The sequence below is a fragment of the Astatotilapia calliptera genome, chromosome 9, assembly GCF_900246225.1.
Source record: "Astatotilapia calliptera chromosome 9, fAstCal1.2, whole genome shotgun sequence".
Classification (NCBI taxonomy): Eukaryota; Metazoa; Chordata; class Actinopteri; order Cichliformes; family Cichlidae; genus Astatotilapia; species Astatotilapia calliptera.
In genome coordinates, this window is record NC_039310.1 from 33,394,123 (window position 1) to 33,420,842 (window position 26,720).

The 26,720-nt window shown below is 40.1% G+C and overlaps 1 protein-coding gene and 1 long non-coding RNA gene across 3 annotated transcripts; one reads left to right on the plus strand and one right to left on the minus strand.

The window, feature by feature from the left end:
* Positions 1-1,848: 1,848 nt before the first annotated feature.
* Positions 1,849-24,209, minus strand: LOC113029632 (zinc finger protein 85-like). Of its 2 annotated transcripts, XM_026180605.1 has the most exons (5): positions 24,178-24,209; positions 6,119-6,194; positions 5,678-5,924; positions 4,658-5,518; positions 1,849-1,878 (listed from the first exon to the last, which is right to left on the minus strand). In XM_026180605.1, exons 2-4 carry the CDS (start codon positions 6,134-6,136, stop codon positions 4,659-4,661), a joined length of 1,125 nt encoding a protein of 374 aa, XP_026036390.1. In that variant the 5' UTR covers positions 6,137-6,194; positions 24,178-24,209; the 3' UTR covers positions 1,849-1,878; position 4,658. The 2 variants fall into 2 exon arrangements, with proteins under 2 accessions (XP_026036390.1, XP_026036389.1); XM_026180604.1 differs by having other exon boundaries at positions 4,658-5,924.
* On the plus strand, positions 1,934-3,245 carry LOC113029639 (uncharacterized). Its single transcript, XR_003273452.1, has 3 exons — positions 1,934-2,074; positions 2,148-2,206; positions 2,538-3,245. It is a non-coding gene; the product is annotated as an uncharacterized LOC113029639 (long non-coding RNA).
* Positions 24,210-26,720: the final 2,511 nt, after the last annotated feature.

Genomic DNA, 26,720 nt, shown 5'->3' on the forward strand with positions numbered 1-26,720 from the left:
CTTAAACAGTAATGTAAATAGTCATCGCAATCAAGGTTACATTCATCCATAAGGCTAACAAGCAAAGGTAACTTAATTCACAGTGCAAGTACTAATGAACTTGAAATATGCTCATTTCTATTAAGACTTAACCATTCTAATATAAACAGAGCTAGTGCTTCTATCCGAATACCTCCCCGATCGGAATATGGCTTCGTGGGGGTAGGGTAGCTAACAGCTATTAGCAGCTAGCATCGGCAGTAAAACACCTTTAGCTCAAAGCATTCAACACTTATAACACACTGTGAAGAACAACAAGAAAAGTAAAACAACACACCAAATTTGATGAACAAACGGCATGTCACTCACTGGGATATTCCAACACAAATAACTGGACAGACGTTATTCCCTTTGTGGTCAGAGTTCGGGGCCTAATAAAAGAGTAGCTTATTAGCATTTATACGTAAAACAATCTGGTCTCATTAACCAGGTTACCAAATACTTTTCGGTGAGCTCCGACACACTTGACTGCCATCAGAGAGGGAAGATCTCATAGGAAGAGACAGGTAATGCTTCCTGCGCACTAGACGCACGGTTGTCAGAACACAAAACTGCATTACAGCACCCCCTTCTGACAATAACAGGCTATAGCCTTAGATAAAAAAAAGAAGGGGGGGGGGGGGGATTTTACGGACCTGTATTTCACATGGGTTACACTATTATCTAACAATTCTCAGCCTGTAATTTTGTACTTACTATATAAGTCTAGGATATTCTGTTCAGACTAATTTGGCGCAGGAAAATTGCACCCTGACTTAAACTGGCTATGATATCTAAGCATGTTTGGAAATCCCTCTGCAGCTCTACATGTCAGTCTCAATAATTCAGTTCAATCATAGAGCCAAATTCACTCTTTTACCCATTATTACATGGAGGGCCAACTCTTAATGAGAACCATTGCAATGTGTATATACATATACACACACACACACACACACACACACACACACACACACACACACACACACACACACACACACATATACATATATATATATATATATATATATAAAAATCACTAAATGAACTTTATTTAATCACTATATTCCTAACATGCACAGACAGTGAGTGACTTCTCTCTGCATGTCTTATTTTCACCTTTGACCTTCACTGCGATGTCTGGGAGCCCGTCCCCTTCTCTCTGCCTCTCACACATCCAGTAGCAGGCCATGTTTGTGCCTTCATGAGCTGTACCATCCAGTGTTTTGCTTTATTAAGTCTTTATTATCAATTTTTTTGTCAGTCTCGTATTTACATTTTTCTTTATATCCGGGAGATCTCTCAACCTTGCCAAATCCCATTACACACAATGTACATATGTTTGCACTTCACATCTCCTTTAGCCCATTTTTAGAGACTCAAGTTCATTTATCAACACTTAACTGTTGGAATATTTCCTAAAAATAAACTGAACGTTGAAACCAAATATTTCCTTGGATTTATTGAAATGAATATTTGCAAAGCAATCAAAACAGCACAATCTTCACACCAGCATTGACAAAAATATCACCTCTTTTATACTCCTTGTATAAATTGTATCCTACCTACACCCGTTTTCACACCTTCTCTTGTGCGATTAGGTAGAGGATCATTAGGAGGTCCCTCTAAGGGGGACGCTCCCACAGAGCTTAAATCTGGAACTCTCCACCATTTGACCTTAGACCTGAAGAAGATTCTCGGTTGAGAGGTGAAATAATCTTCAAGCAATTTAAAGAAGTCCAGATTTTTAGGGTCTGTTGCAGAGTGAAAGTTTTTCCACAAAAGGTCACAGTGAAACTCTTTCCCACCACCACAGTGATGACAGGGTTGAGAACTGGATCCTTCTGTGTCGGTCTGCTTCTAAACAAAGACACAAAGACAGTGTAAGTCAGGTGTAACCCAGAGTAATTTCCTGCCATTGAACGCATCACAAATGCATGACTCCAACCACATGACTTTGCTCAGCCAATCGGATGGCATGTAGGTCATAGTAAGCCTGTCCCGGCTTCCTTCCGTCAGATGCGTGGAGGCAAGCCAGGTGACAGAGCTGTTGCAGGTGTGTATTGGCAAACATTTGCTTTTCCCGTTTTAATGCATTTTTTTAACACCAACTAACTTATGCAACTTAGATGCTGATTACTGTGAGCCAGAGCCATAATGTTGTTGTGCACTGAACAGAACGGAATTGGTGAGTTTGAACTTTTAATTGACTGTTTGTATTGCTACCAGCTGACGCTAATCGGCTGCTGCCGGTCCAAACAATTTGATTTTGATTTGACTGATAGTTGTTGAATAACAAATGTTGTGGAGCTACATAGTATGTATGTATGTAGCAGTTGAAATGTTTTCAGTTAAATCCTTAATGGTTAGGAATATTATATTTAACCAATATATTGTTTGTTTATTTATTTATAAATTGTGTACACAGGAACAAGAATAACTTAATGTATTTAGCTTAATTGGCTGACATTTTTGTATTATTCTTGTGATTTCTTATTGGCCTTGTTTATTTAATGCAGGCCAGGTGAACCTTTTTGGGGTATGAAAAAGGATGGCGAGCCAATGAACGGCTAGGAGCAGGACACATTCTGCAAATGACGCTTCCACCGGTTGGGTAGGAAGCTATCAAAGACAACGCTCTGTCCCCATTTTCCAAATACACTGATTTCCGCAATCATACACACCATTCCCTTCATTTATGGACAATAGCGCTTGGACATCTCTCATGGACATTCAGATTAAACTCATGGACTTCAGTGTGGATCAGTGGATTTGATATTAACATGTGGTATTTATGGGGGAACTGTTTTTTGAGAACCTGTGTTGCTTGGTATAAGCCAGACAAATCTGTTTAGTTGTCTTTGTGCACCCTCACTGGGTTTTTGATTAATTGGATAGCTGCAGCAGGAGTGATTATTTAAGTTTTTCTTTTCTTGTTATTCTTTTTTTGGGGTTTGGTTAAATACATGGTACCTGCAAAACCATTTTTTGTGTTGTGTGTATTTATTAATTACTGCCCATCAGCTCCAGTGGCGTCCCTAAATCTTCTGATTAATAATAACCATAAAATCACACTCAATCCCTAGCCTGTATTACTTCATTAGCGCTACATCAGTGTTACACAGGGAATTCCTTCAACATTTTAATTCTGAAAGTGGCCTGAAATAAAAAGTAAGCTGATTCTGAGGGGGTCAGGTGGGATACACTGATTGGTTTTAGTTAGATGACCCTCCCGTTGTTAATTTAGTAAATACAAGTAAAATGGATTGATTCTTATAAAGCACCTTTTTACTCTGCCTGAGCACTCAAGGTGCTTTTTACAACACGGTAAAGCACTTTGAGTGCTAGAGTAAAGTGACCTGGTACTGAGACTCAATAAATGTCTTTGTTGTAGAGCAACCTTTCTACCAGTGGTAGGCAACCTTTCTGATGATGAGTGCCATCTAAAATTTCCTCAAAAGTCAATTTACCATATCAACAATTGCATTAACAATAAATTTAATAATGCTGCATATCAACAGTTACATAACTGCTAAGTGCTACATAACTTTGCACTTTTGCTGTAACGAGACAAATTTCCCACCTGTGGGACTAATAAAGGTCATCTTATCTTACACACTATATAGAACAACTTCATAGAAATAGATTTGCTATATTTCAAAAAAAAATTTTTTTTATCCATAACAAGAACACCATAACAGCAAAGGAACTATACAAACAGAAAATGCAGATGCTATTAATGGTCGCCTCACAACAATGGTAAATGGCCTGTATAGCGCTTTACTTAATCCCTACGGACCTTGACACTGCATTCAGTCATCCACCCATTCACACACTGGTGATGGCAGCTACATTGTAGCCACAGCTGCCTTGGGCGCGCTGACAGAGGCAAGGCTGCCAGACACTAGCGCCACCGGGCCCTCTGGCCAACACCAGTAGGCAACGGGTGAAGTGTTTTGCCCAAGGACACAACGACCGAGACTGTCGGAGCCGGGGCTCGAACCGGCAACCTTCCGATTACAAGAAGAACTGCCAACTCTTGAGCCACATTCGCCCCAAAAACAATGATAAGAAAAAATAAACTGGGCTAATATGACTTATCTTTAAACAAGGATTTGCAGATTAATGTGATCCCTGCCGCTGCTTTGTATTTGAAAGTTGTGTTATCTGGGGATCATATTTTGTAACTCGTTGAGGTGTCCCGTTATATCAGCGAGAAAGAAACATTGTCAACCCATCTTGATGCATGCTCAATCATCCAGGTAAGTAAACCTCCAAAAATTGATTCTGTTCATCTGGACATATAATTTTGTGGGAGAAACGTTTCGTCACTCATCCAAGTGACTCCTTCAGTCTCAGCTGACTGCAACTTTCCCCCAATCTTATAAACAGTACATTTGCATAATGGTCAGTGGTTGTTGATCAATGGTCATGAGAATCTGCATAATTAAGCTTAAGGAACTGAACTCCCAGCACATTGTTCCTTCAGTGGGCTGGTTTCAGTCATTATCTAAATGCACTGTTTCCAAAATTCCAAAATTGAGTCCAGTAGAATTACTAACATGCGAACACAATTTAATGAGCACAGTTGAACGAAACAGTCAGTCTTAAACAAGAAGATAATAATATACATACATACCTCACAGTAACTGCACTTGCAGTTTCTTTCTGGTGTGGCTCTGTTGGTGGATTTTAAGGTAACGTGGCGCTTTAAAAGTCTTCTCACACAGGTCACATTTATAAGGTCTCCCCACAGTGTGGGTAAACATGTGGCGTTCTAAGTCTTTATATCTCACAAACAGTTTCCCACACTGATCACAGCAGTAAACGTCATTTCCAGTATGAATGCGGAGGTGAATATTTAGGCTGCCTAGCAAGTGGAAGGTTTTTCCACATATGTGGCAGCTGTACGCCTTAAATCCAGAGTGGATAACTTGATGACGCTGTAAGAGGCCACTGTGAGTAAAAGCTTTACCACACTGACCACAGCTGTATGCTTTAACTCCACTGTGGCTGAGTTGGTGTCTTTTTAAGCTTCCAGCCTCGGTAAAAGATTTTCCACACAAGTCACAGGTGTAAGGTTTAATTCCACTGTGGATGAGTTGGTGTGTTTGTAAGTTTCTAGGCTGGGTAAAAGACTTTCCACATAAGTCACAGGTGTAAGGTTTAATTCCACTGTGGATGAGTTGGTGTCTTTTTAAGCTTTCAGCGTGGGTATAAGATTTTCCACACAAGTCACAGGTGTACGGTTTAACTCCACTGTGGATGAGTTGGTGTCTTTTTAAGCTTTCAGCGTGGATATAAGATTTTCCACACAAGTCACAGGTGTACGGTTTAACTCCACTGTGGACGAGATGGTGTGTTTGTAAGCTTCCAGCGTGGGCAAAAGATTTTCCACACAAGTCACAGCTGTACGGTTTAATTCCACTGTGGATGAGTTGGTGTCTTTTTAAGTTAACAGCCAAAGTAAAACTTTTTCCACACAAGTCACAGGTGTATGCTTTAACTCCATTGTGGATGAGTCGGTGTGTTTTTAAGCTTTCAGCGTGGGTAAATGATTTTCCACACAAGTCACAGGTGTACGCTTTAATTCCACTGTGGATGAGATGGTGTCTTTTTAAGTTAGAAGCAAAAGTAAAAGATTTTCCACATAAGTCACAGGTGTACGCTTTAACTCCACTGTGGATGAGTTGGTGTGTTTTTAAGCTTCCAGCCCGGTTGAAAGATTTTCCACACAAGTCACAGCTGTACGCTTTAACTCCACTGTGGATGACTTTGTGTCTTTTTAAGCTCCCAGCCAGGGTAAAATCCTTCCCACACTCCTCACAGCTGTATGTTTTCTCTCCCTTTCTTCTGTGAGGTTTGTCGGCCTCCTGAGAGCGCTGACTTCTCGCTCCATGTTGGTCCTGCAGTGACAGAGATACAAACAGAGGCAGTGAGTGAAATGCAGTCGTGGAACAAACTGAAACTCCATTAGTGGAATCAAAGATGTCAACAAACACGTCGTAGGTGTGTTACCACCACCTTCTGCTGATATTATCACATTACAATGATATGCTACAATGAGAGTTGTAACGTCCACAGTGATATTCTTGCTCACCTTTTGGGTTGAAGTCATTGTTTCCTCTGTAGTGGCTGAGCTGAGTCTAAATGGCTCGTCTCCTCCTGATGATCAGCTGGAACAAAAATATATTTATATGTATTTCATCCTTGACCAAAAGAAGCTGAGATGGAAAGCTCAAATCCACTCAAACTAAATGTCTTCAGTCAGTGTGTCAGCCTCCAGTTAACAACAGTGGTGAGAAACTGCAGTAATGAACCTCCACTGAGTAACTGCAGTTTGGTGCTTCATTTGAACCTCATAGATTTTATTAAACAAAATGGATAAAAAACACACAGTACAAAACAGAAGGTGAGCTGATAGTAAGAGTATCATCATCTCAAACTACATCAAGATTCTTAGAGCATGTCATGGTTCACTTGATCCCTGCAAACAGGCACAAACTGAAACTCTCTAAAGCTTTTGTGAAGACACTGAAGCAGTGGACTGATGAGGCTGTGGAGAATCTGCAGGTGTGTCTGGACTGCACTGACTGGCAGGTTTTCAGAATTGTTATCAACAGTTTGGATTATTATAGAGATGCTGTGACATCCTGTGACATCAGCTTCTGTGAGGAAGCTGCACAGCATCACACACCAGGGTGAGTTAGAATAATGGCCAGCCTTGGTTCTCTAATATATTCATTGGGCTATAAAGCTGAAGACATGATCACGTCAATGAACCTGACCGAAAAGGAGGTGAGTGAGTACCACACTCTCAAAAACAAACTTAAGGCACACTTTGTAGTCAGAAGAAACATTATCTTTTAAACGTGAAAAGTTCAACCGAAGGCAGCAAGAAGTGGGAGAGACGGCAGATCGGTTTATTACATCCCTATATGCCTTGGCGTAGCATTGTGACTACGGGGCGCTGTACAGTGAAATGATAATTGACAGACTCGCTGTCGGAATGAGAGACAAGAGGCTCTCGGAGGAACTGTAAGTGGATGCAGAGCTCATGTTAGAAAAAGCAGTGATAGGGATTCCCCAAAGTGAGCTTGTTAAGAAGCACCAGCATCTTCTTAAAAACAACTTCAAGCAGGAGAATCCTTGCAACGTGGACATCATTAGCAAAGATAAAACATTTCAAACCAGAACAGACTGTGCCACAAAACACAGAGAGGAACATGAAACATGACACAAGGCAATGCAATCGATGTGGAAAGACAACACCTCACAGCAAAAAGCTGTGCCCAGCCAAAGAGGTAGTCTGCAATCAGTGTAAAAAGAAAGGTCACTATGCAAGAGTGTGCAGGTCGGGGGCACTGGGAGAAATATGGGCAGCAGGTGGTGACATTGAAGAGAGGGAAGTAGCACAGTAGCATCTGATAGAACTGAGGATGCATGGATGACTAAAAAAAAAGTTAACAATATAGACCTGTTGGCTCAAAATTGACAAAAGAGCAGATGTAACAGTCTTGCCTGAAAGAAAAAAGCAGTTACAAAAGAAAGCAGTTAGCAGTTACAGAGAAATTTACAGCTAACCTGAGTACTCCGGGCAACACTACAATACTGTGTATGTAGTAGCAGACCTGACACAAGGGTTACTTAGCTGCCCAACAAGTGTAGAGCTTGGGTTAGTGGACAGAATAGAAGCAGCGTCACTCCCTTCAGCAGAGGCGGTAAAGCAGCAGTTTCTGAAGCTACTTAGCTGTTTAGGACAAATGGAGGGGGAATACAAAATTGAGCTTAAAGCAGATGCTAAGCCATTTATCTGTTGACCCCAAAAAGGGTCCCACTTCCCTACTGCCCTAAAATCAAAAAGGAGCTAGCTTGTATAGAAGAGTTAGGGGTAATCTCCAGAGTGTAGCAGTCTACTGGACTGCTGTGCAGGAATCTTTCCAGTACCCAAACCAAACAGAGAAGAAGTGTGTGTATTGACTTGACCAAACGTAACAATTCTGTGAAAAGAGAAAGACACATGTTGCAATCAGTATAGCACACCCTAGGACAGCTAGAAGGCACAAAGTTCTTCTCAAAACTCGATGCTAACTCAGAATTGTGGAAAATACCTTTTTCCAAGCAGTCAGCTCTTTTCACAACCTTCATCACGCCATTTGGAAGGTATTGTTTCAATAGACTCTGTTTCAGCATATCTTCAGCTCCTGAGCATTTTCAAAAATGAATGTCTCAAGTCTTGGAGGGGCTGGACGAAGTTGTCTGCCAAATAGATGACATTTTGGACACACAGGCCCAGCACGACAAGAGACTAGTCGCAGTCCTTGTGTGGTTCACAAAAGCAGGTGTGACATTGAAAAGTGAGAAATGCGACTTTGCAAAAACCTTGATCAAGTTGCTTGGACAGATCATTGACAGTACAAGCGTCAAAGCAGACCCAGAAAAAGTGAACATGGTCAGCAACATGGAGGCCGATGTAAGTGGAGCGAGACAATTTCTGAGAATGGTTAATCATCAAGGCAATGTTTCCCCACCAAGCAGAAAAAAAACACAGCTATTGAGAGAACTACGCCGTAGCAAAAAAGTACTGTTGGAGTGAGGCTCAACAAACAGTGTTTGACAGCATTAAGTCAGTACTGAGTACCTGGCAGTCTACAGTCCCAAAGCACAAACAACAGTATCAGCCTTAAGCATCCTCCTATGGACTGGGAGCAGTGCTACTTCAGAAACAAGAGGAAGACTCAACCAAGGTAGTGACCTTCACTTCAAAAGCATCAACCCCCACACAACAAAGATATACTCAAATAGAGAAGGAGGCATTAGCCGTTAGGGCTGCCAGGATTTGTCAACTAGTCACGATTACTTCGACTATTAAATTTGCTGACAACTAATTTAATAGTTGACGCATCCTTTGAAGCTTTGTAAGATCCTGAAAGACACAGGAATACGTAGGATTCAAGAGTGTACTAACGGACTGAAACAGAAGATGGCAACACTGCATCTACAAGAATCCCAGTTGCCGTTAAACGCCAAAGAAGAAGAAGCAGTTTCCAGTATCGTAGGTGATAACGTTACAGTGACGCAACAAAGGCTGTCCAAACTAGAAGACTTCTCCAAATGCAGTCGACAAATGCGTGCTGGATGGGTCAGGTGTATTCTTCGTGACCAGCCTATCCCAGAATTCATAGCGTGGCTCAGCCAATTCCAGTTTTCAACTATGGTGGCAGCTACTTAGTTTTAATTGTGTGAATGCCACACGGCATTCACACAATTAAAACAGCAGAAGTGTGAACGATTGTGTTCCTGTTTCTCTTTATTCTTTCTTGTGTGAATGCAGCAGCTTTCAGGAAAAAAATCAGCTTCTACGCAGTGTTTTTTCAGCGGTTTCTCCTTCTTCTGCTGTTTTCAGATTCCACTACACGGCATTCACACTGCATTTTCGCAGGAAATGCAAATTTTTCTAGTTGTGTGGATGCTTTAAGCATCCACACTATTGAGTTCCTCTTGGGACTTCCGTACACTTTTTGGCACTTAACTACTTCCACAATTTTCAGCCGATTTTCACCGTTCAAATTTTAAAATATTCTGCTATTTCTGCTAATTCCTGCTATGTCTTTTGGTATTTTTCACTATTATACTTTTTAAAATATTAAGCTTAATTTGTCCCATTGAAATGAATGGGAAACTTCTGCAATTCTGCTAAAATTTGCTTGTTTCTGAAACTTAACTACTTCCTCATATTTTCACGTAGAACAACCATTCAAACTTTAAAATGTTCTCAAATTATTGGGCTATTCAGGTATGATTCAGCTTTTTCAAATCTTTTACCGTTTTACCTTTATGCCTCTTAAAGTTTTCAGTTCCAAAATTGTGATTTTTCACAAAATACATGCGTTGTTATGGTTGCTATGCACTTGGCTTCCAGTGTGCCACTGAAGGTTTTGCAGTCTTCTCTTCATGTCCGAACAACTTCTTGCTACTTGCTCAATCTTCACTCAACTTCCACAAATTATACATCAAAACATAGGTATTTTTGCTGGGTTTCCGAAAATGTCACTATCATTGTTGTGGTATTCATAGAACTTTCGCAAATCTCCTCAGACCAACACAATGTCGGAAAACTCTCCATATAAAGTCAATGGAGAGTTTGTTCAAAATCACCGCTGCATTTCTGTAATGAGAGGCATATTCGAATCGTCATATCTCCTTAACGAAGCAAAGTTAAGACATGAGGCTTGTCCCGGTATATCTTCAGACACTCGTGACGCTCACAATTCAAGAATTTCTTTCTCACGTATTACCGTTCTGAAATGAGTTGGACTTGTTTGAGGGTAGGAAATTCGTCCGTCGCTCAGATTTCTTCAAATTTCAAACCCTTGAAATGAACCACTTTTTCTCTCGTCATAACTTTTTGTTGGATTTCCACAGAGACCTGAAAATTTCCATGACTGTTCACCAAAGCCTGCTGTCTCTTACGGTGAAAGAATGATATCGATACTCCAAATAGATTTCGAGTTACAAAGCGTTGTTTGAGGGCAAGTCAAGCCAGTTTTTGCTTCGCTCTACTCAGTTATGGTGCATTAGAAGTCAAATATCTTTAATAATTCACATTTTAATGATAAATTGTCAACACTGGAAGATTCCCCCATCTCTTCTGAACAAAACGGTGTAAGAATGACCGCTCTAGCCCCTACGGTTAGGAAATTATGGTCATTTGTTTGAGGGGAGTCGTCACTATGAGAAATAGGCTGCAATAATCCTGTGCCTCTCTGTGCTGCGTGTGTAAAAAGATGCACCTGTTTTGGCGGGAAAAAGTACACAGGCTCTCTGATTGGTGGATTCAAATTCAGCAGCTCCCAGGCTGACCTAGAAACTTACTTCTCTCTCCCTGTGCATTTTTTTGCTGATTTTTTCATTTAACAAGTATATTTGAGGGACCCTCAGCATGTTCAGCATTTTTTCAGCTGTCCATTTTGCTTTTCCAATTTTTCTGTTTAACTTATTACTATTGTGCTAAATCATACTATTTCTGCTATTTTATAAGATTTGTGCAAAATATAGTATTTCTGCCAAATATAGTATTTCTGATTAATTATAGTTTTTCTACTAAATCATAGTACAGTATTTCTGCTTTTTATAGGATTTGTGCTAAAACATAGTATTTCTACTAAATGTAGTATTTATGCTTAATCATACTATTTCTGCTTTTTATAGGATTTGTGCCTAATATAGTATTTCTGCTTTTTATAGGATTTTTGCTCAAACATAGTATTTCTACTAAATGTAGTATTTATGCTTAATCATACTATTTCTGCTTTTTATAGGATTTGTGCTAAAACATAGTATTTCTACTAAATGTAGTATTTATGCTTAATCATACTATTTCTGCTTTTTATAGGATTTGTGCTTAATATAGTATTTCTGCTAAATTATAGTATTTCTGCTTTTTATAGTATTTGTGCTAAAACATAGTATTTCTACTAAATGTAGTATTTATGCTTAATCATACTATTTCTGCTTTTCATAGAATTTGTGCCTAATATAGTATTTCTGCTAAATTACAGTATTTATGCTTTTTATACTATTTGTGCTAAAACATAGTATTTCTACTAAATGTAGTATTTATGCTTAATCATACTATTTCTGCTTTTTATAGGATTTGTGCCTAATATAGTATTTCTGCTTTTTATAGGATTTTTGCTCAAATATAGTATTTCTACTAAATGTAGTGTTTATGCTTAATCATACTATTTCTGCTTTTCATAGAATTTGTGCCTAATATAGTATTTCTGCTAAATTACAGTATTTATGCTTTTTATACTATTTGTGCTAAAACATAGTATTTCTACTAAATGTAGTATTTATGCTTAATCATACTATTTCTGCTTTTTATAGGATTTGTGCCTAATATAGTATTTCTGCTTTTTATAGGATTTTTGCTCAAATATAGTATTTCTACTAAATGTAGTGTTTATGCTTAATCATACTATTTCTGCTTTTTATAGGATTTGTGCTAAAACATAGTATTTCTACTAAATGTAGTGTTTATGCTTAATCATACTATTTCTGCTTTTTATAGGATTTATGCTTAATATAGTATTTCTGCTAAATTATAGTATTTCTGCTTTTTATAGTATTTGTGCTAAAACATAGTATTTCTACTAAATGTAGTATTTATGCTTAATCATAGTATTTCTATATATTTCTGCCAGGTCCCCAGGCAGCCAATCCTCTGTGAGGACTGAGACATTCAAATTTTCAAATCAGGGCCTGCACGGCTTCCCACTCAATCATATATGTGTCCTGAGGCATTCAAATTTGCATATTGGGGCCTTCATGGCTTCTAAGCCAGCCAATCATATCTGAGGGCTGAGGAATTCAAATCCACAAATCAGGGCCTGCACGGCTTCCCAGCCAGCCAATCATATATGTGGTCTGAGGCATTCAAATTTGCATATTGGGGAATTCGTGGCTTCTAAGTCAACAAGTCATCCATGTCATATATCTCTAAAAATTCATATTTTAATGATAAATTGTCAACACTTGAAGATTCCCCCATCTCTTCTGAACAAAACGGTGTAAGAATGACCGCTCTAGCCCCTACGGTTAGGAAATTATGGTCATTTGTTTGAGGGGAGTCGTCATTATGAGAAATAGACTGCAATTCGGTTGTTCAGTGATGACGCGACGAATCCTACTTCCGGGTCTAAAGTAGTCTGCGTTTAATATGGCATTTGTGTTGTTAACATGTTTAATGTTATGTATTTTCTTCTATTTGATCTCAAAAAGCTCCTAAAACAGTCAGCGATCACTGTTGACCTCCCTCGGCTTTTATTACCGCTAATCATTTATTTAAGCTCAGTTTTTAAAACCTTAGGATGTAACTACAGCCCAGCCCATGCAGCAGTATATGAATGACTAACCTCGTATTGTGGATGGATTATCTCAGTTGTTCTCCTGGCTGAAGTTTGGTCCGTTTACAGCATCCTGCCATGCGATTACATTTGTTCCTGACCACCGAGAACACTCACGCTAACTTTTATCAAGTGGAAAAAAAGTTAGCTTGTTTATATTATGCTAACATAGCTGTGTCGCTAGCGGTCACGTAGCACATCATTATATACCAGCTAGCCAAACTTCAGTAACCCTACAAACGTCACTGCTGTTTAGCTTTCTGTCTTCATTTATGTTGGAAGTGATAACAGAGCTGTACGTTTTAATTTGTTTCCAAAACCCCGCAGTCAGGACATGCTATATTGTATTTAGATAGAAGCTAGTGAGCTAACTCCCTGCTAACTTCTAACTCCGTTAAATGTCATAAATTCCGTTTTCATGGATGCCTGGATGTTAAACTCAATTGTTACACCTGGTAGAGCAGAACGCTGATCATTTTATTAAAGATGAAAGACTTTAGACAGTTTTTCAACTCACAGTAATGCCATAGTGATCGTTTGATATATGGACCTGCAGCGGAGTTTAGACCCAGACACGGCTAGTGACGTCAGACTGAACAACCGGATAATCCTGTGTCTCTCTGTGCTGCGTGTGTAAATAGATGCACCTGTTTTGGCGGGAAAAAGTGCACAGGCTCTCTGATTGGTGGATTCAAATTCAGCAGCTCCATGGCTGACTGAGCTAGAAACTTACTTCTCTCTCCCTGTGTGAGTGTGTGTGTGTGTGTGTGTGTGTGTGTGTGTGTGTGTGTGTGTGTGTGTGTGTGTGTGTGTGTGTGTGTGTGTGTGTGACAGAGAGAGAGAGAGAGAGAGAGAGAGAGAGAGAGAGAGAGAGAAAGCCTTTTAATGGGATGATCTCATTCTAAGATTCAAATTCAATATATTTAGACTGGTTGACTGAATTGGATCTTGTGTGTGTGTCTCTCTGTGCATGTGTGTTTCCTTATGTGTACATATTTGTGATTGTGTGGCTGTTATATATTTTTTTGCTGATTTTTTTCATTTAACAAGTATATTTGAGGGACCCTCAGCATGTTCAGCATTTTTTCAGCTGTCCATTTTGCTTTTCCAATTTTTCTGTTTAACTTATTACTATTGTGCTAAATCATACTATTTCTGCTATTTTATAAGATTTGTGCTTAATATACTATTTCTGCTTTTAATAGGATTTGTGCTTAATATAGTATTTCTGCTTTTTATAGGATTTGTGCTTAATATACTATTTCTGCTTTTTATAGGATTTGTGCTTAATATAGTATTTCTGCTAAATGTAGTATTTATGCTTAATCATACTATTTCTATATATTTCTGCCAGGCAGCTAATCCTCTGTGCGGACTCAGACACATATCACATATCAGGGCCTGCACGGCTTCCCAGCCAGCCAATCATGTCTGAGGTCTTCCGTTTCCTCTCTCGTCATATCTCAGCGACGGTTGTACAAAGAGCAATGAAAATCGCAGTCAAAGTACACCAAAGTCCGCTGATTCACCCAGTACAAGAATTATGCCTCTAGCCCACCTAGTTTTTGAGTTACACAACATTTTGTAACTCCAAAAAACTGCGTTTTTCGCCTCTCACCGGGATCTAATTCTGACTGCTCATCTCCCAGTGGCGCAGTTGGTAATGACAGGGGTCTGCAAGCCAAAGATCGTGGGTTCGATTCCACCTTGGTCAACATGTTTTTTTCCCTACAAATTAATACACTGTCACAGACCAGTAATTCATATTCATCATTTATTACAATTCTGCAAACTTTTATGATTTTACCAGCTTTTCTAATATGGACCTCACATTCTTAACACTCCATGGCACAAATACTCTTCCCTTTAGGCTCTGTGTATGTGTGTGTGTGTATCAATATTTCTCCCATTTTAAAGTATTACTCCTCCATAATTGTATTTCTGTTAAATCAAAGTACTTTTACTACATCTTAGTACTTCTGCTCAATCATAGTATTTCTGCTAAATCATTGTTATTATGCTATATTGTAGTATTTCTGCTCAATCATACTATTTCTACTATATTATATTTTTCTTTCTAAATATAGCATTTCTGCTATATAATTGTATTTCTGCTATGTTATAATATTTGTGCTAAACCAGAGTATTTGTGCTGTATCATAGTATTTCTGCCAAATTATAATATTTGTGCTAAAACATAGTCTTAATTTAAAATTACAATATTCATAGTTCATCACAGTGTCTCTGGTAAATCACAGTATTTCTGCTATGTTGTACTATTTTTCTAAATCATAGTGTTTCTGTAATGCTTAAGTATTTTTGTCTAAATATATTCTTTCTGTTATCTTATACTATTTCTCCTAAATTCTTGTATTTTTGAGAAGTTATGTTTCTGGTAAGTTACAATATTTCTGCTAAGTTCTGCTATGCTATTGTATTTCTGCCAAGTATTATGTTTCCTCTAAGATATTGCAGTTCTGCTAAGTTATTCCATTTTAGCAAAGTTCCTTTGCTTCTGCAAAGTTTTTACAATTTCTGCAACTTTTCAACTTTTTCAGCTACTTTTTGCATACAGCTTCAGCTTTAAAGCATCCACACTGCATTTTCGCAGGAAATGCAAATTTTTCTAGTTCTACCTTATTCTAGTTGCTCAGACATTTGCTGGTTAACTACTCCCTCAGTTTTCATCTGATTTTCACCATTCACACTTTAAACTGTTCTGCTCCTTCTGCTAATGCCTGCTATATCTTCTGGTGCACATAACTTTTATACTTTGAGATATTAAGCTTTTTGTGCAATTTTTTGGCCCATTTTGCTGAATGGGACCACATTATCAGTGAGATCACCAGTTTTTCTTGCACAAGTATTTGGCCCCTTGAACTTTTACACATTTTGTCCCATTACAGCCACAAACATGAATCAATTTTATTGGAATTCCACGTGAAAGGCCAATACAAAGTGGTGTACATGTGAGAAGTGGAACAAAAATCATACATGATTCCAAACATTTTTTTTATTTTTTTTTTTTACAAATAAATAACTGCAAAGTGGGGTGTGCGTAATTATTCAGCCCCCTGAGTCAATACTTTGTAGAACCACCTTTTTCTGCAATTACAGCTGCCAGTCTTTTAGGGTCTGTCTCTACCAGCTTTGCACATCTAGAAACAGAAATCCTTGCCCATTCTTCTTTGCAAAACAGCTCCAGCTCAGTCAGATTAGATGGGCAGTGTTTGTGAACAGCTGTTTTCAGATCTTGCCACAGATTGTCGATTGGATTTAGATCTGGACTTTCCATTCCATTGTTGCCCTGGCTTTATGTATAGGGTGGGTGCCCTGCTGGAAGGTGAACCTCCGCCCCAGTCTCAAGTCTTTTGCAGACTCCAAGAGGTTTTCTTTCAAGATTGCTCTGTATTTGGCTCCATCCATTTCCCCATCAACTCTGACCAGCTTCCCTGTCCTTGCTAAAGAGAAGCACCCCCAGAGCATGATGCTGCCTCACCATATTTAACAGTGGGGATGGTGTTTTGAGAGTGATGTGCAGTGTTAGTTTTCAGCCACACAGTGTTTTGCATTTTGGCCTAATCTTTTTGTATAACTGGAAAATGCCAAGTATGGACAGTTGTTGTGAGATACCAAATCTCCTTTTCAAAACACTGAAAATTACCTCCATTATATTTTCCCACCAATTCCGAAGTCCCGAACAGCTCCATAAGATATGTAAAATCGAAACATTTTGACCATCACATCTCCAACATTCGTCCGTAGAGGCCAGGTTCCATTTATACAATTGTTGCGGTGTTCGATGCCACCAATGGATTATTTTAAGTTGAATAAATCTACTGCCTGTTTCTTTATAACTAGTATTAACATTTTGAAAACATGAATCCCATTCAACTGAAGATATGTCCAATGCCATGTCCTGGGCCCAGTAGCCCTTAACTTTAAGGAGAGGGTCAGCCGACCGTTCTTGCGATAAATGATAAATCTTAGAGGTAATGGTCTTGAGAGCAGGACTTCCACAGGGCTGCCCACAGGACAGGTTCCCAACCACTTTGATAATGAACTATGTATTTGGACATATCTCCAGAATTGATTACGCTGCAACTTATATAATTCCACAATTTTATCAAAGCTTAAAAAACATTTAGTCCCACAATCAAATAAATCTGATACATTAAGGATGCCTGCCTTACACCACTGTAACCAGTCAACCGATGTCCCTCCAATTAAAATTATTTTATTTCCCCATAAGGATGCCGAAGGAGATTTAATAAAGTCCCAGCGACCCACCCTATGTAATTTACACCACAATGTCTTTGCATTTGCAATTATAGGATGGGTACGTTTATGACTGGTATCAAACAGCTCCCTCCAAGGAGAAATACCGCCATTAACTTCCGTCTCCATATGGGACCAGATGGGTTTAACTGGTGCAGTAGGTAACCATGCTCTAAGTTGTTTCACATTCTTCACCCAATAATACCACTGGAAATTAGGCAATGAAAAACCTCCTTGTTTTGTACTCGCTTGAAGTTTCTTAATACTTAAACGATGTGGTGAGCTACCCCAAAGAAACTGCCGAATCAAAAAATCTAGATCTTTGAAATACTTATCTGGAATGTGTAATGGAATATTGGATAAAATATAAAAGATCATGGGTGCAGGCATCATCTTAATACAACTCATTTTACCACATATTGTGAGACGTATTCCGGACCATCTACCAAATTCCATTTTTATTCTTTCAAACATTGGCTCCATATTTGCTCAGACCATCTTAGTGTAATCTGAGGTCATTTGTATCCCCAAATACTAGGGCTGAACGATATATCGCATTTGCGATAATATCGCGACATGATCAAGTGCAATTTTCTAACCGCAAAGGCTGCGATTATACTCTGGACATGTCCAAATTCATGGGCTGCATCCTCCTGAGGCCGCATTTGTAGACAGATTACGTCACAGCGACGCGCCGAAGGCTGTCCAAATTACTACCATATCCCAGAATTCATAGCGCGGCCCAGCCAAACTCCAGTTTCCAACAATGGCGGCCGCTACTAAGTTTTAAAATTACTCATACTAATCTTTCTGGGTCACAAAATAAACTTTTAACATATTTTCAGGCGAGAAAGTAGTTGTGTAAACATCAAATATCTGCTCGGTTTATCAAGATATCCCATATTTGCAAAAGTGCTTCGACGTTTTCAGAGGCGTCTGCTACCCACCAGCTCGACAGCTAGCCGGGAGCTCGAGGGTTACTGATGCGGCCGAGAACGGCACAACTCCCGGCACATCATTTTCAGATCACCGCGGAGTTTCGCTGCTCGGGTTAAACGTAATATATAAGTCACTTAGACAACCTAAAAATGTTATTGTTGGGCTTTTTTCAGTGTTTTGTTTGTTCGTGAGTAAATCGGTTTGGCTGAGATTAAAGTTATTAGATTAGATAAAATAAAACTTTATTAATCCCCCGGGTGGGTTCCTCCTTGGTTTTCACACAGCTGACTAAACGTCAAACAGAAAACTTATTAAACAGAAGTATGAGACAGTCGAGAATTTACGCCAGTGTCTGGTTATATTTTAGATAGCAAGAAGCAGACGGCCGAGTTTATTAAACTCCACCGAGACAGCGGTGACGCTAATCAGAACTAGACCGTCCAATTTCACGCCTTTAAACTTTAAAGGCGTGTTTGTGTGTGTGTTTATACAATTGCTATTATGTTTGCACTTTATGTGTAATGTTACTGACTGCAGAGATCAGTAAGATGTGTGTATTTTTTATTTATTAGTTTTATTTATTTAATATTATTTTTTAATTGAATGACTGTCTAGTAGTTCACAGATGTCGAAAAACTGAGTGTGGTAAAGCCACTGATTTTGTTTATGTATATTTCTGCAATCTGCACATTGTACTGACTTTCATTTTAATGTTTACACCAGGGTTCCTTGTCAGCACTTTATGCTCAGATGTTTGTAAGCTAAAAATAAACTATTGTGTATGTTCAAATATACTGTTGTGATTGAAGAAGTTAAATAAAAATGTCAGTCATCAATTCATGCATCACCTCATGTTATCATAACAGAGGTCTGTCTTCCAGGAAAGAACAGTTTAAAATTAATGTAATATAGTATTGGCCATACTATAAGATGTATTGCTTGTCTTTGTTTAATAATACAGAAGACAAAGACCTTAAAAAATAATCGCATATCGCATCGCAATCGCAATATTGGGGCAAAAAAAATCGCAATTAGATTGTTTTCCATAATCGTTCAGCCCTACCAAATACCTCAAACCATTCACAGACCACCCAAACTCCCACTGTTTAAATAAAGCATGAGGGCAGTGTCCTGACATAGGCATTGCCTCTGATTTATCCCAGTTGACGCAATACCCTGAAAGCAGCGTAAAGCTTTCTATACATTCTGATAGGGCTGGAATTGACTTCCCAGACTGGGTCATAAGTAACAACATATCATCTGCATATCATAGAAGCTTATGTTGACTATTAACCATCGAAATTCCAAATACGTCCGCACCTACACGGGTATTTTTGAAAACGCAGCTGTTTCGTCCACACGTAAACGGCGTTTCGAATCACCAAAAACAGATTTTTTTTAAAACTCATTTTTTTCTGTTTACGTGTGGACAAGGAATACAGAGGTCAAAGGTATGTGCCTTTTTTTCACGTCACGGTGTGCGCCACGTTATTGTTTACAGGAGATGAATTGCAGAATGGCAGGTAGTCAGATTAACAGTATTTTGTCTCTATCTTCAGGTTTTACATTGGGTTTTTTTGGTTTTTTTCCCCCCTTTTCATACCGCTCTCCCCCTGCAATGGCTCTGTGACCCCCTAAGGGCGGGCCCCACACTTTGGGAAGGTCTGTCTTAAACAAATAATCCTACTCAACACAATCAAAAGCTTTAGCAGCATCCAGCGATAGGGCCACTTTTGGATATACTGAATCATATATATAATTTTTTCGCCATTACTACTTTTAATCGACCCACGAAGACCCTTGACAAGATTTTTTGGTCAGAATTCAGCAAAGATATGGGGCTCAACCACTTGGGTCTAAAGGGTCTTTCCCAGTTTTAGGAATAAATGTTATAAGTCCAGAGTGCATTGACTGAGGTAATGAGCCTACTTTAAAAGCCTCATTAAAAACATCAAGCAACAGGGGACTTAACATATCCTCAAATGCTCTATAGAAATCCAATGGTAACCCATCTAATCCTGGAGCTTTATTAAGTGGCATACTGTTAATTGCACGGGTAATCTCCTCCACTGTAATTGGAGCATCTATAATCTGCTGGTCAGTAGCAGAAAGCTGTGGCAGGTTTAAATCAGTAAAGAATGCTTCAAATTTCTGTTCATCTAAACTACCTCGTGTAGAATAAAGATTATTGTAAAAATGTTACCGTTTGGTAAATCGGTTTGGCTGAGATTAAAGTTACAGTTTTCACACAGCTGAAAAAAGGTCAAACAGAAAACTGGTTAAACAGAAGGGTAAGATGGTAGAATTTACTCCAGTGTCCTGCTATTTTTTAGACAGCAAGAAGCAGGAGGCTGAGGTTATTGAACTCCACAGAGGCAATCTGCAAATTTCATTAAAAGTTTAATAAACTGTCATCTTGTCTTTATTTTTGGTTAGCACATACCTTAAACACTATAAGCTAATGATAATTATATAAGAGCAGATGCATGCTGGTGCAAATAGCAGTTCATTTTCCATCCAATGGATGCATGACGTGATTATCGCAAAAATAATCTAGTCGACTATCAAAAGAATCATTTTTGGCAGCCCTATGAGCCATAACCTGGGCGTGCAAGTGATTTTCTCATCAGCATCAAGTTTCATGTTGTGACAGATCACAAGCCTTTAGAGCTACTTTTAGTCTCCAAGAACTTAGATGAACTACCGCCACGAGTACAAAGACTGAGAATGAGATTACCGTATTTTCACGACCATAAGGCGCACTTAAAAGTCTTAGATTTTCTTTAAAAAGTACGGCACGCCCTATAGCGCAGTGCGCCCTGTGTGTTGTAAGGAGGACGTAGTAGAGAACACCATGAGAACGCTAAAGGGTGAAGTGTGGGTGTTGATCGTATATACAGGAAAATCGCACATACCTGTATAAAAGAACAGGTATGTGCATTATGTGGAACATCGTTGTTTTAACAACCCTGAAAATGGCAAAGAGACACGCTTATTAAGCACAGTTTAAACTGAAGGCCATCAGCTATGCGGAGGAACATGGAAATCGAGCAGCGGCGAGAGAATTTAAGATTAACGAATCGATGGTTCGCAAATGGAGGAAGCTAGAAAACGAGCTCCGGCAGGTCAAGAAAACGCAGCTGAGTTTCCGCGGACATAAGGCGAGGTGGCCCGAGTTGGAGGAAAGACTCGAGCGGTGGATCATCGAGCAAAGAGCGAGCGGGAGAAGCGTTTCGACGGTCACCATTCGGCTAAAAGCAGTTTCACTAGCTGAAGAGATGAACATTGAACATTTCCAAGGAGGTCCGTCTTGGTGCTTTCGTTTTATGAAACGGTGCCATTTTTCCATCCGGACCAGGACTACGGTAGCGCAGCAACTTCCAGCGGATTATAAGGAAAAGCTGGCCATCTTCCGCTCCTACTGCAGCAAACACGTCGGCGACAAAAACATCCAGCCCAGCCACATCACTAACATGGACGAGGTGCCGCTCACTTTTGACATCCCAGTGAGTCACACTGTGGAGAAGAAGGGGACCAGCACGGTAGCGATACGCACAACGGGGCACGAAAAGTCTTCTTTCACTGTTGTGCTTGGCTGCCATGTTAATGGACAGAAACTGCCGCCTATGGTGATTTTTAAGCGAAAGACTTTGCCTAAAGAGAAGTTTCCAGCAGGAATCATCATTAAGGCAAATGAAAAGGGCTGGATGGATGAGGAAATGATGAAAGAGTGGCTGAGGGAGGTGTATGTAAGGAGACCAGGTGGTTTTTTCCACGCATCACCATCGCTGTTGATCTGTGACTCTATGCGTGCCCATCTCACAGCCAATGTGAAAAAACTTGTGAAACAAAGGAACTGTGAGCTTGCTGTCATTCTGGGAGGCCTGACAAAGGAACTCCAACCTCTGGACATCGGTGTGAACCGCCCATTCAAAGTAAGGCTGCGAGCGGCCTGGGAGCGATGGATGACCGATGGAGACCACAGTTTCACTAAGAGTGGAAGGCAGCGCCGGGCGAGTTACGCCACAATTTGCCAATGGATTGTAGATGCTTGGGCTAACATGTCTGCTGGCACTGTTGTTCGAGCTTTCGCAAAAGCCGGCATCGTTTCCGAGGAGCCGCACGGCACGGAAAGTGACTCTGACGGTGAAGAAAGTGAACCTGGCATGTTTGATGGAGATTTAGCGCAGCTGTTCAATTCAGACACAGCGGATGAGGACTTCGATGGGTTTGATTGATGATAAAAATGTGAGTACCAAACTTTATTTTGCTCCTGCTTTATTTTTAAATACGCACACTTGTATGCTTGTGTGTTGTTGATGATGACGATTACCGGTAATAGAAATGTGAGTAAGGTACCGAACTCAGGTTTGCTCCCGCTTTATTTTTAAATACGCATACGGTACTTGTATGCGCCCTATGATCCAGTGCGCCTTATGTGTGTGTTAAATACAGTAATGGCACACATAACTGAGACTGCGCCTTTTAGTACAGTGCGTCTTATGGTCATGAAAATACGGTAATGAGGTTCTCTTTCACCATCTCACATGTCATACACACAGCAACTGCAGACGTGCTGCCAGAGTGCCAGAAAGAGCGGTTTCTAACACGACATTAAGAGATGAAATGGACTTGTATGCACATCAGGCCTTCCTGAAATAGAGGACAGACAACAACAAATAAGACAGCAGCAACACAGAGATGAAACAATAAAACATGTCCAACTCTACTGCAAAATCTTTTTGACTGGAGTAACAGCCAGTATTTGGTTGTAGTGGACTATTTCTCAAGATACACAAAAATACCTGAGCTGTCTTCTAACACATCAGCAGCAATGATTGAACACTTAAAGTCCGTATTGGCACGCCACAGCATACCAACATAATTAAAGTCAGATAATGGCCCACAATTCTCCTCAGAACTCTTCCCAACGTTTGCTCTAGAGTGGGGCTTTGCCTACACCGCTTCCAGCCTGAGATTCCCTCAGAGAAATGGTGAGACTGAAAGAGAAATGAGAACAGTAAAAAGCCTTCTACAGAAAGCAGACCCATCTCTCACCATCATGGCATATTGCACCACACCACTTGCCAATGGACATAGCCCTGCAGAGATTCTAATGGGGAGGAAACTTCGTACCACAGCCCCTATACTTCCATCCTGCCTCAAACCAGGCAGGATAAACATCACTATGCTGAGAGACATAAAAAAGAAAAAAAGAGAGAGAGGAGAGATAGAAACAGTGGAAATGGTTCAACAACAGAGAGCACAAGACCTCACTGGACTACAACCAGGAGATCAAGTTTGGATCTGGGACATGAAAGAAAACGGGACAATATAAAGCAGAGCGGAATTCTCCACGATATTATCTCATTGAGACAATCCCCCACCCACCCAAGTCTCATATACCACCAAGTAACCAAACTACGGAAAGAAGATATCCTAGAAGCCAAATCACAACAACAGTCGCCTTGAGGATTTGGTGCTATATTAAAAAAATATAAATATAACTGAATTGAATACTCAGAGGATGGGTGTTATGGTAGGGACTAATTAAATGGTTCATGCAGCACCGTCTGGTTTTTTTTGTTGTGGCCTGCCAATAAAGGGACTCACTATGTTAAGACAGAGCTGTCCTTGTCTCATTAATACTGCTGCTATTATAAACCCCAGATCTACAAAAACAACGTGTTCATCCACAGCACCTGGACAATAAAGTTATAGTGACCCTGATACTGCAGCAGATCGCTCTCATCCATTTCCTGTTATCACTTCAAATAGAAACGAGGCTGTAGAGGTTTGGTGCAGGCAGAAAAACAGCTGCAGGGACAATGAAAAGACTTTTCTGCTGCAACTTCTCCCAGCATGCTGAGCTAATGATTAGTTGGTGTTTTTCTCCAAACACTCTCTCACTCTTCTCTCAACGTGTTCACAATAAACTGTGAACAGACACCGAGGAGAGCAGCAGAAGACCTCATTCAGGAGCTAAACTCAACATGAACTGAACTCACAGTAAAGTTAGCTCGGTGCTTACCTTTAGATGAGCCCACAAACCGAGAGAAACTCCGCGATGAAGCTGCAACTCTTTCCAAACACAGGAAACAGATCAGGGAGCAGAGACCCACGTGGTTCACGCTGATCTCAGCTACGATCCAGGAGACAAGGGTGGGCAGATCGATGCAGATATCGATCAGGACGTTGGTAGTGGTTTATGATCGATACTTTAGTTTGTTTCTCTCCTCTAAGTTCACTACTTTACTCCCGTTTCATGACAAAGCAGCTCTCTCTGCTCGGCTCCTCTCGTGCACACACACTTTGCTCCGCCCTCTTCTCTTCTTCTTCTTCTTTGTGTTTAACGGCGGTTGGCAACCAACGTAAAGGAGCATTACCGCCTCCTACTGTTCCGGAGTATGGGTCAGACAGTGAGTTTACAATTTGTATCCAAAAATAAATAAATAAATTTCCCAATTCCCCGCTCCTTCAATCTATTCTGCAGAACTTTCCTCTCCACATCATAACCCTTACACCGCAGTATTACATGCTCTACTGTCTCCATCTCCTCCTGGCATACTCCACAAAGCCCCGTCTCATGTTCTCCTATCATCTGTAGTGTTTTATTTAATGCACAATGTCCCAGTCACGTGCAGTCACGTGACTCAGCAGCACATTTTAACCACATGGGGTATGTTCCAAAAGTTCCTCCATTCTCCTTTTTTCCTAACTTCTTTTCATTGGCCTTGATGAAAACGTCATCGTAGGAAGAAGAATTGCTAAGGACTCAGGAAAAGCAAAGAGCGCTGCTGAGAATTGGAACAGCCTTACACCCGTCTCTCTGTAACAATGTTACGCCCGAAGGACTCTTATGGAGGACTGCAAGAGACACACACATGGAATTAAACAATTCTGTCCTTCAGGTCCTTGAGGTGGTCGAATCGATGTCTATGGTCTTTTGTGTGTATTTTCTGATGTGTAGAACTGAAGAAGCTTCTCGGATGAGAGGTGAAACGTCTTCAAGCAACTTAAAGAAGTCCAGACGCTTTTCTTTGCAAGCTCCTTTGACTACGATGACCTGGATGACTGAGAACCTTCACAGACATTTTCTGGTCTTCTTAGTATCCATTTTAGTGTGGTTTCAGCTAACCAAGAATAAGAATTACGTTGTCTGGAAAATGCAATATTTAGAATTAATAAGCGGAGCTGGACACACCCACTACTTCACTCCATGCAGCCGGAAGCGGAAGTGAATCATTTGTAGTGATGCCGCCTCTTTTAATGACTTTACTCAGGGTTATCTGCAACCGCTGTAAATAGGCAGAAGGCTTTTCACCTGAGTTCTGGTTTGTGCTCAAGAATTTGGCAAAAAGCTCATCCCCATCATCAACAGTGCCATAGGATATGTCAAGAAAAATTTACACTGGCTTCCTATCAAATATCGAATTGATTTTAAAATCCTATTGTTTACTTAGAAAATTTTAAACAATATGGCACCTGACTACTTAGCTGATCTCCTCTGTCTGTACAGCCCTCAGAGAGCACTAAGATCATCGGGCCAACTGCTCTTGGTGCAACCTAGGTCTCGGCTGAAGACCAGAGGAGACCGTGCCTTTGCCGTTGCTGCACCCAGGCTATGGAATACTCTCCCTCTTCATATTCGCGCGTCAGATTCCATTCAGTCTTTTAAATCACATTTAAAAACGTATTTGCTTGATCTGGCATTTAAGGCGAATTAGGGTAATTTACATCTGGCTCTGTATTTAGATTATGGAATTATCTTATATTTTAGATATTTGTAATTTATATTTTATTGTGATTTTATTTGTACTGCGATTTTACTGGAAAGCACTTTGGTGTACTTCGGTCTTAAAAATGTGCTATATAAATAAATTTTGATTGATTGATTGAAGAAGGCTGATATAATCATGAAGCGTTAGGACCACAGTGCTTTGCAATGTCAGCAGTTGGCGGAAGAAGGCTCTCAACTATTTTCCTTACCATATGTTTGTCAGATATGGTACGATCTGTGAGGGGGAATTCAACATTGTTGCGCCACGTGTCATAATCAGCTTCGAAAGTAGAGCAAGGGGTTTTCTCCGAGAAGGGCCTTTGCGTGACCTTGAGAAGGCATTTCATTGTTCATAATGACATCCTCATCTACTACTCTCTGTACTTCAGGTGGAGTGAGCTGTTCAGGTGGTAAGTAGATAGTGGTTGTTCTGTGCGAGGCAGTCACCTCTACACTTGGAGAGGATGAGTGAGAGCCATGCTCAGGCGAGTGGGTTGAACCACTGCCCAATTTAACAGGACTTTGATCCTCAATGATGGTTGGTTCATCTCAGTCTGTGTCACTAGTGAACTGCGGATTTTGACTAGGCACTGATGCATTTGGTCCAACTGTGGGGTTACTCTCAGTGGACTTCTTCATTTTGGCCAGCTCACCTAACAAAACCTCAAAATCTGCACCACTCAGTTCGGCAAGACCTTTTAGTTCAGTTAGGTAAGAATGGATTAAACACGAACCCCTGTCTGCAGCATACAGCCAGACAGAAGCTGGATATGATGGACAACACTTGGGTTACG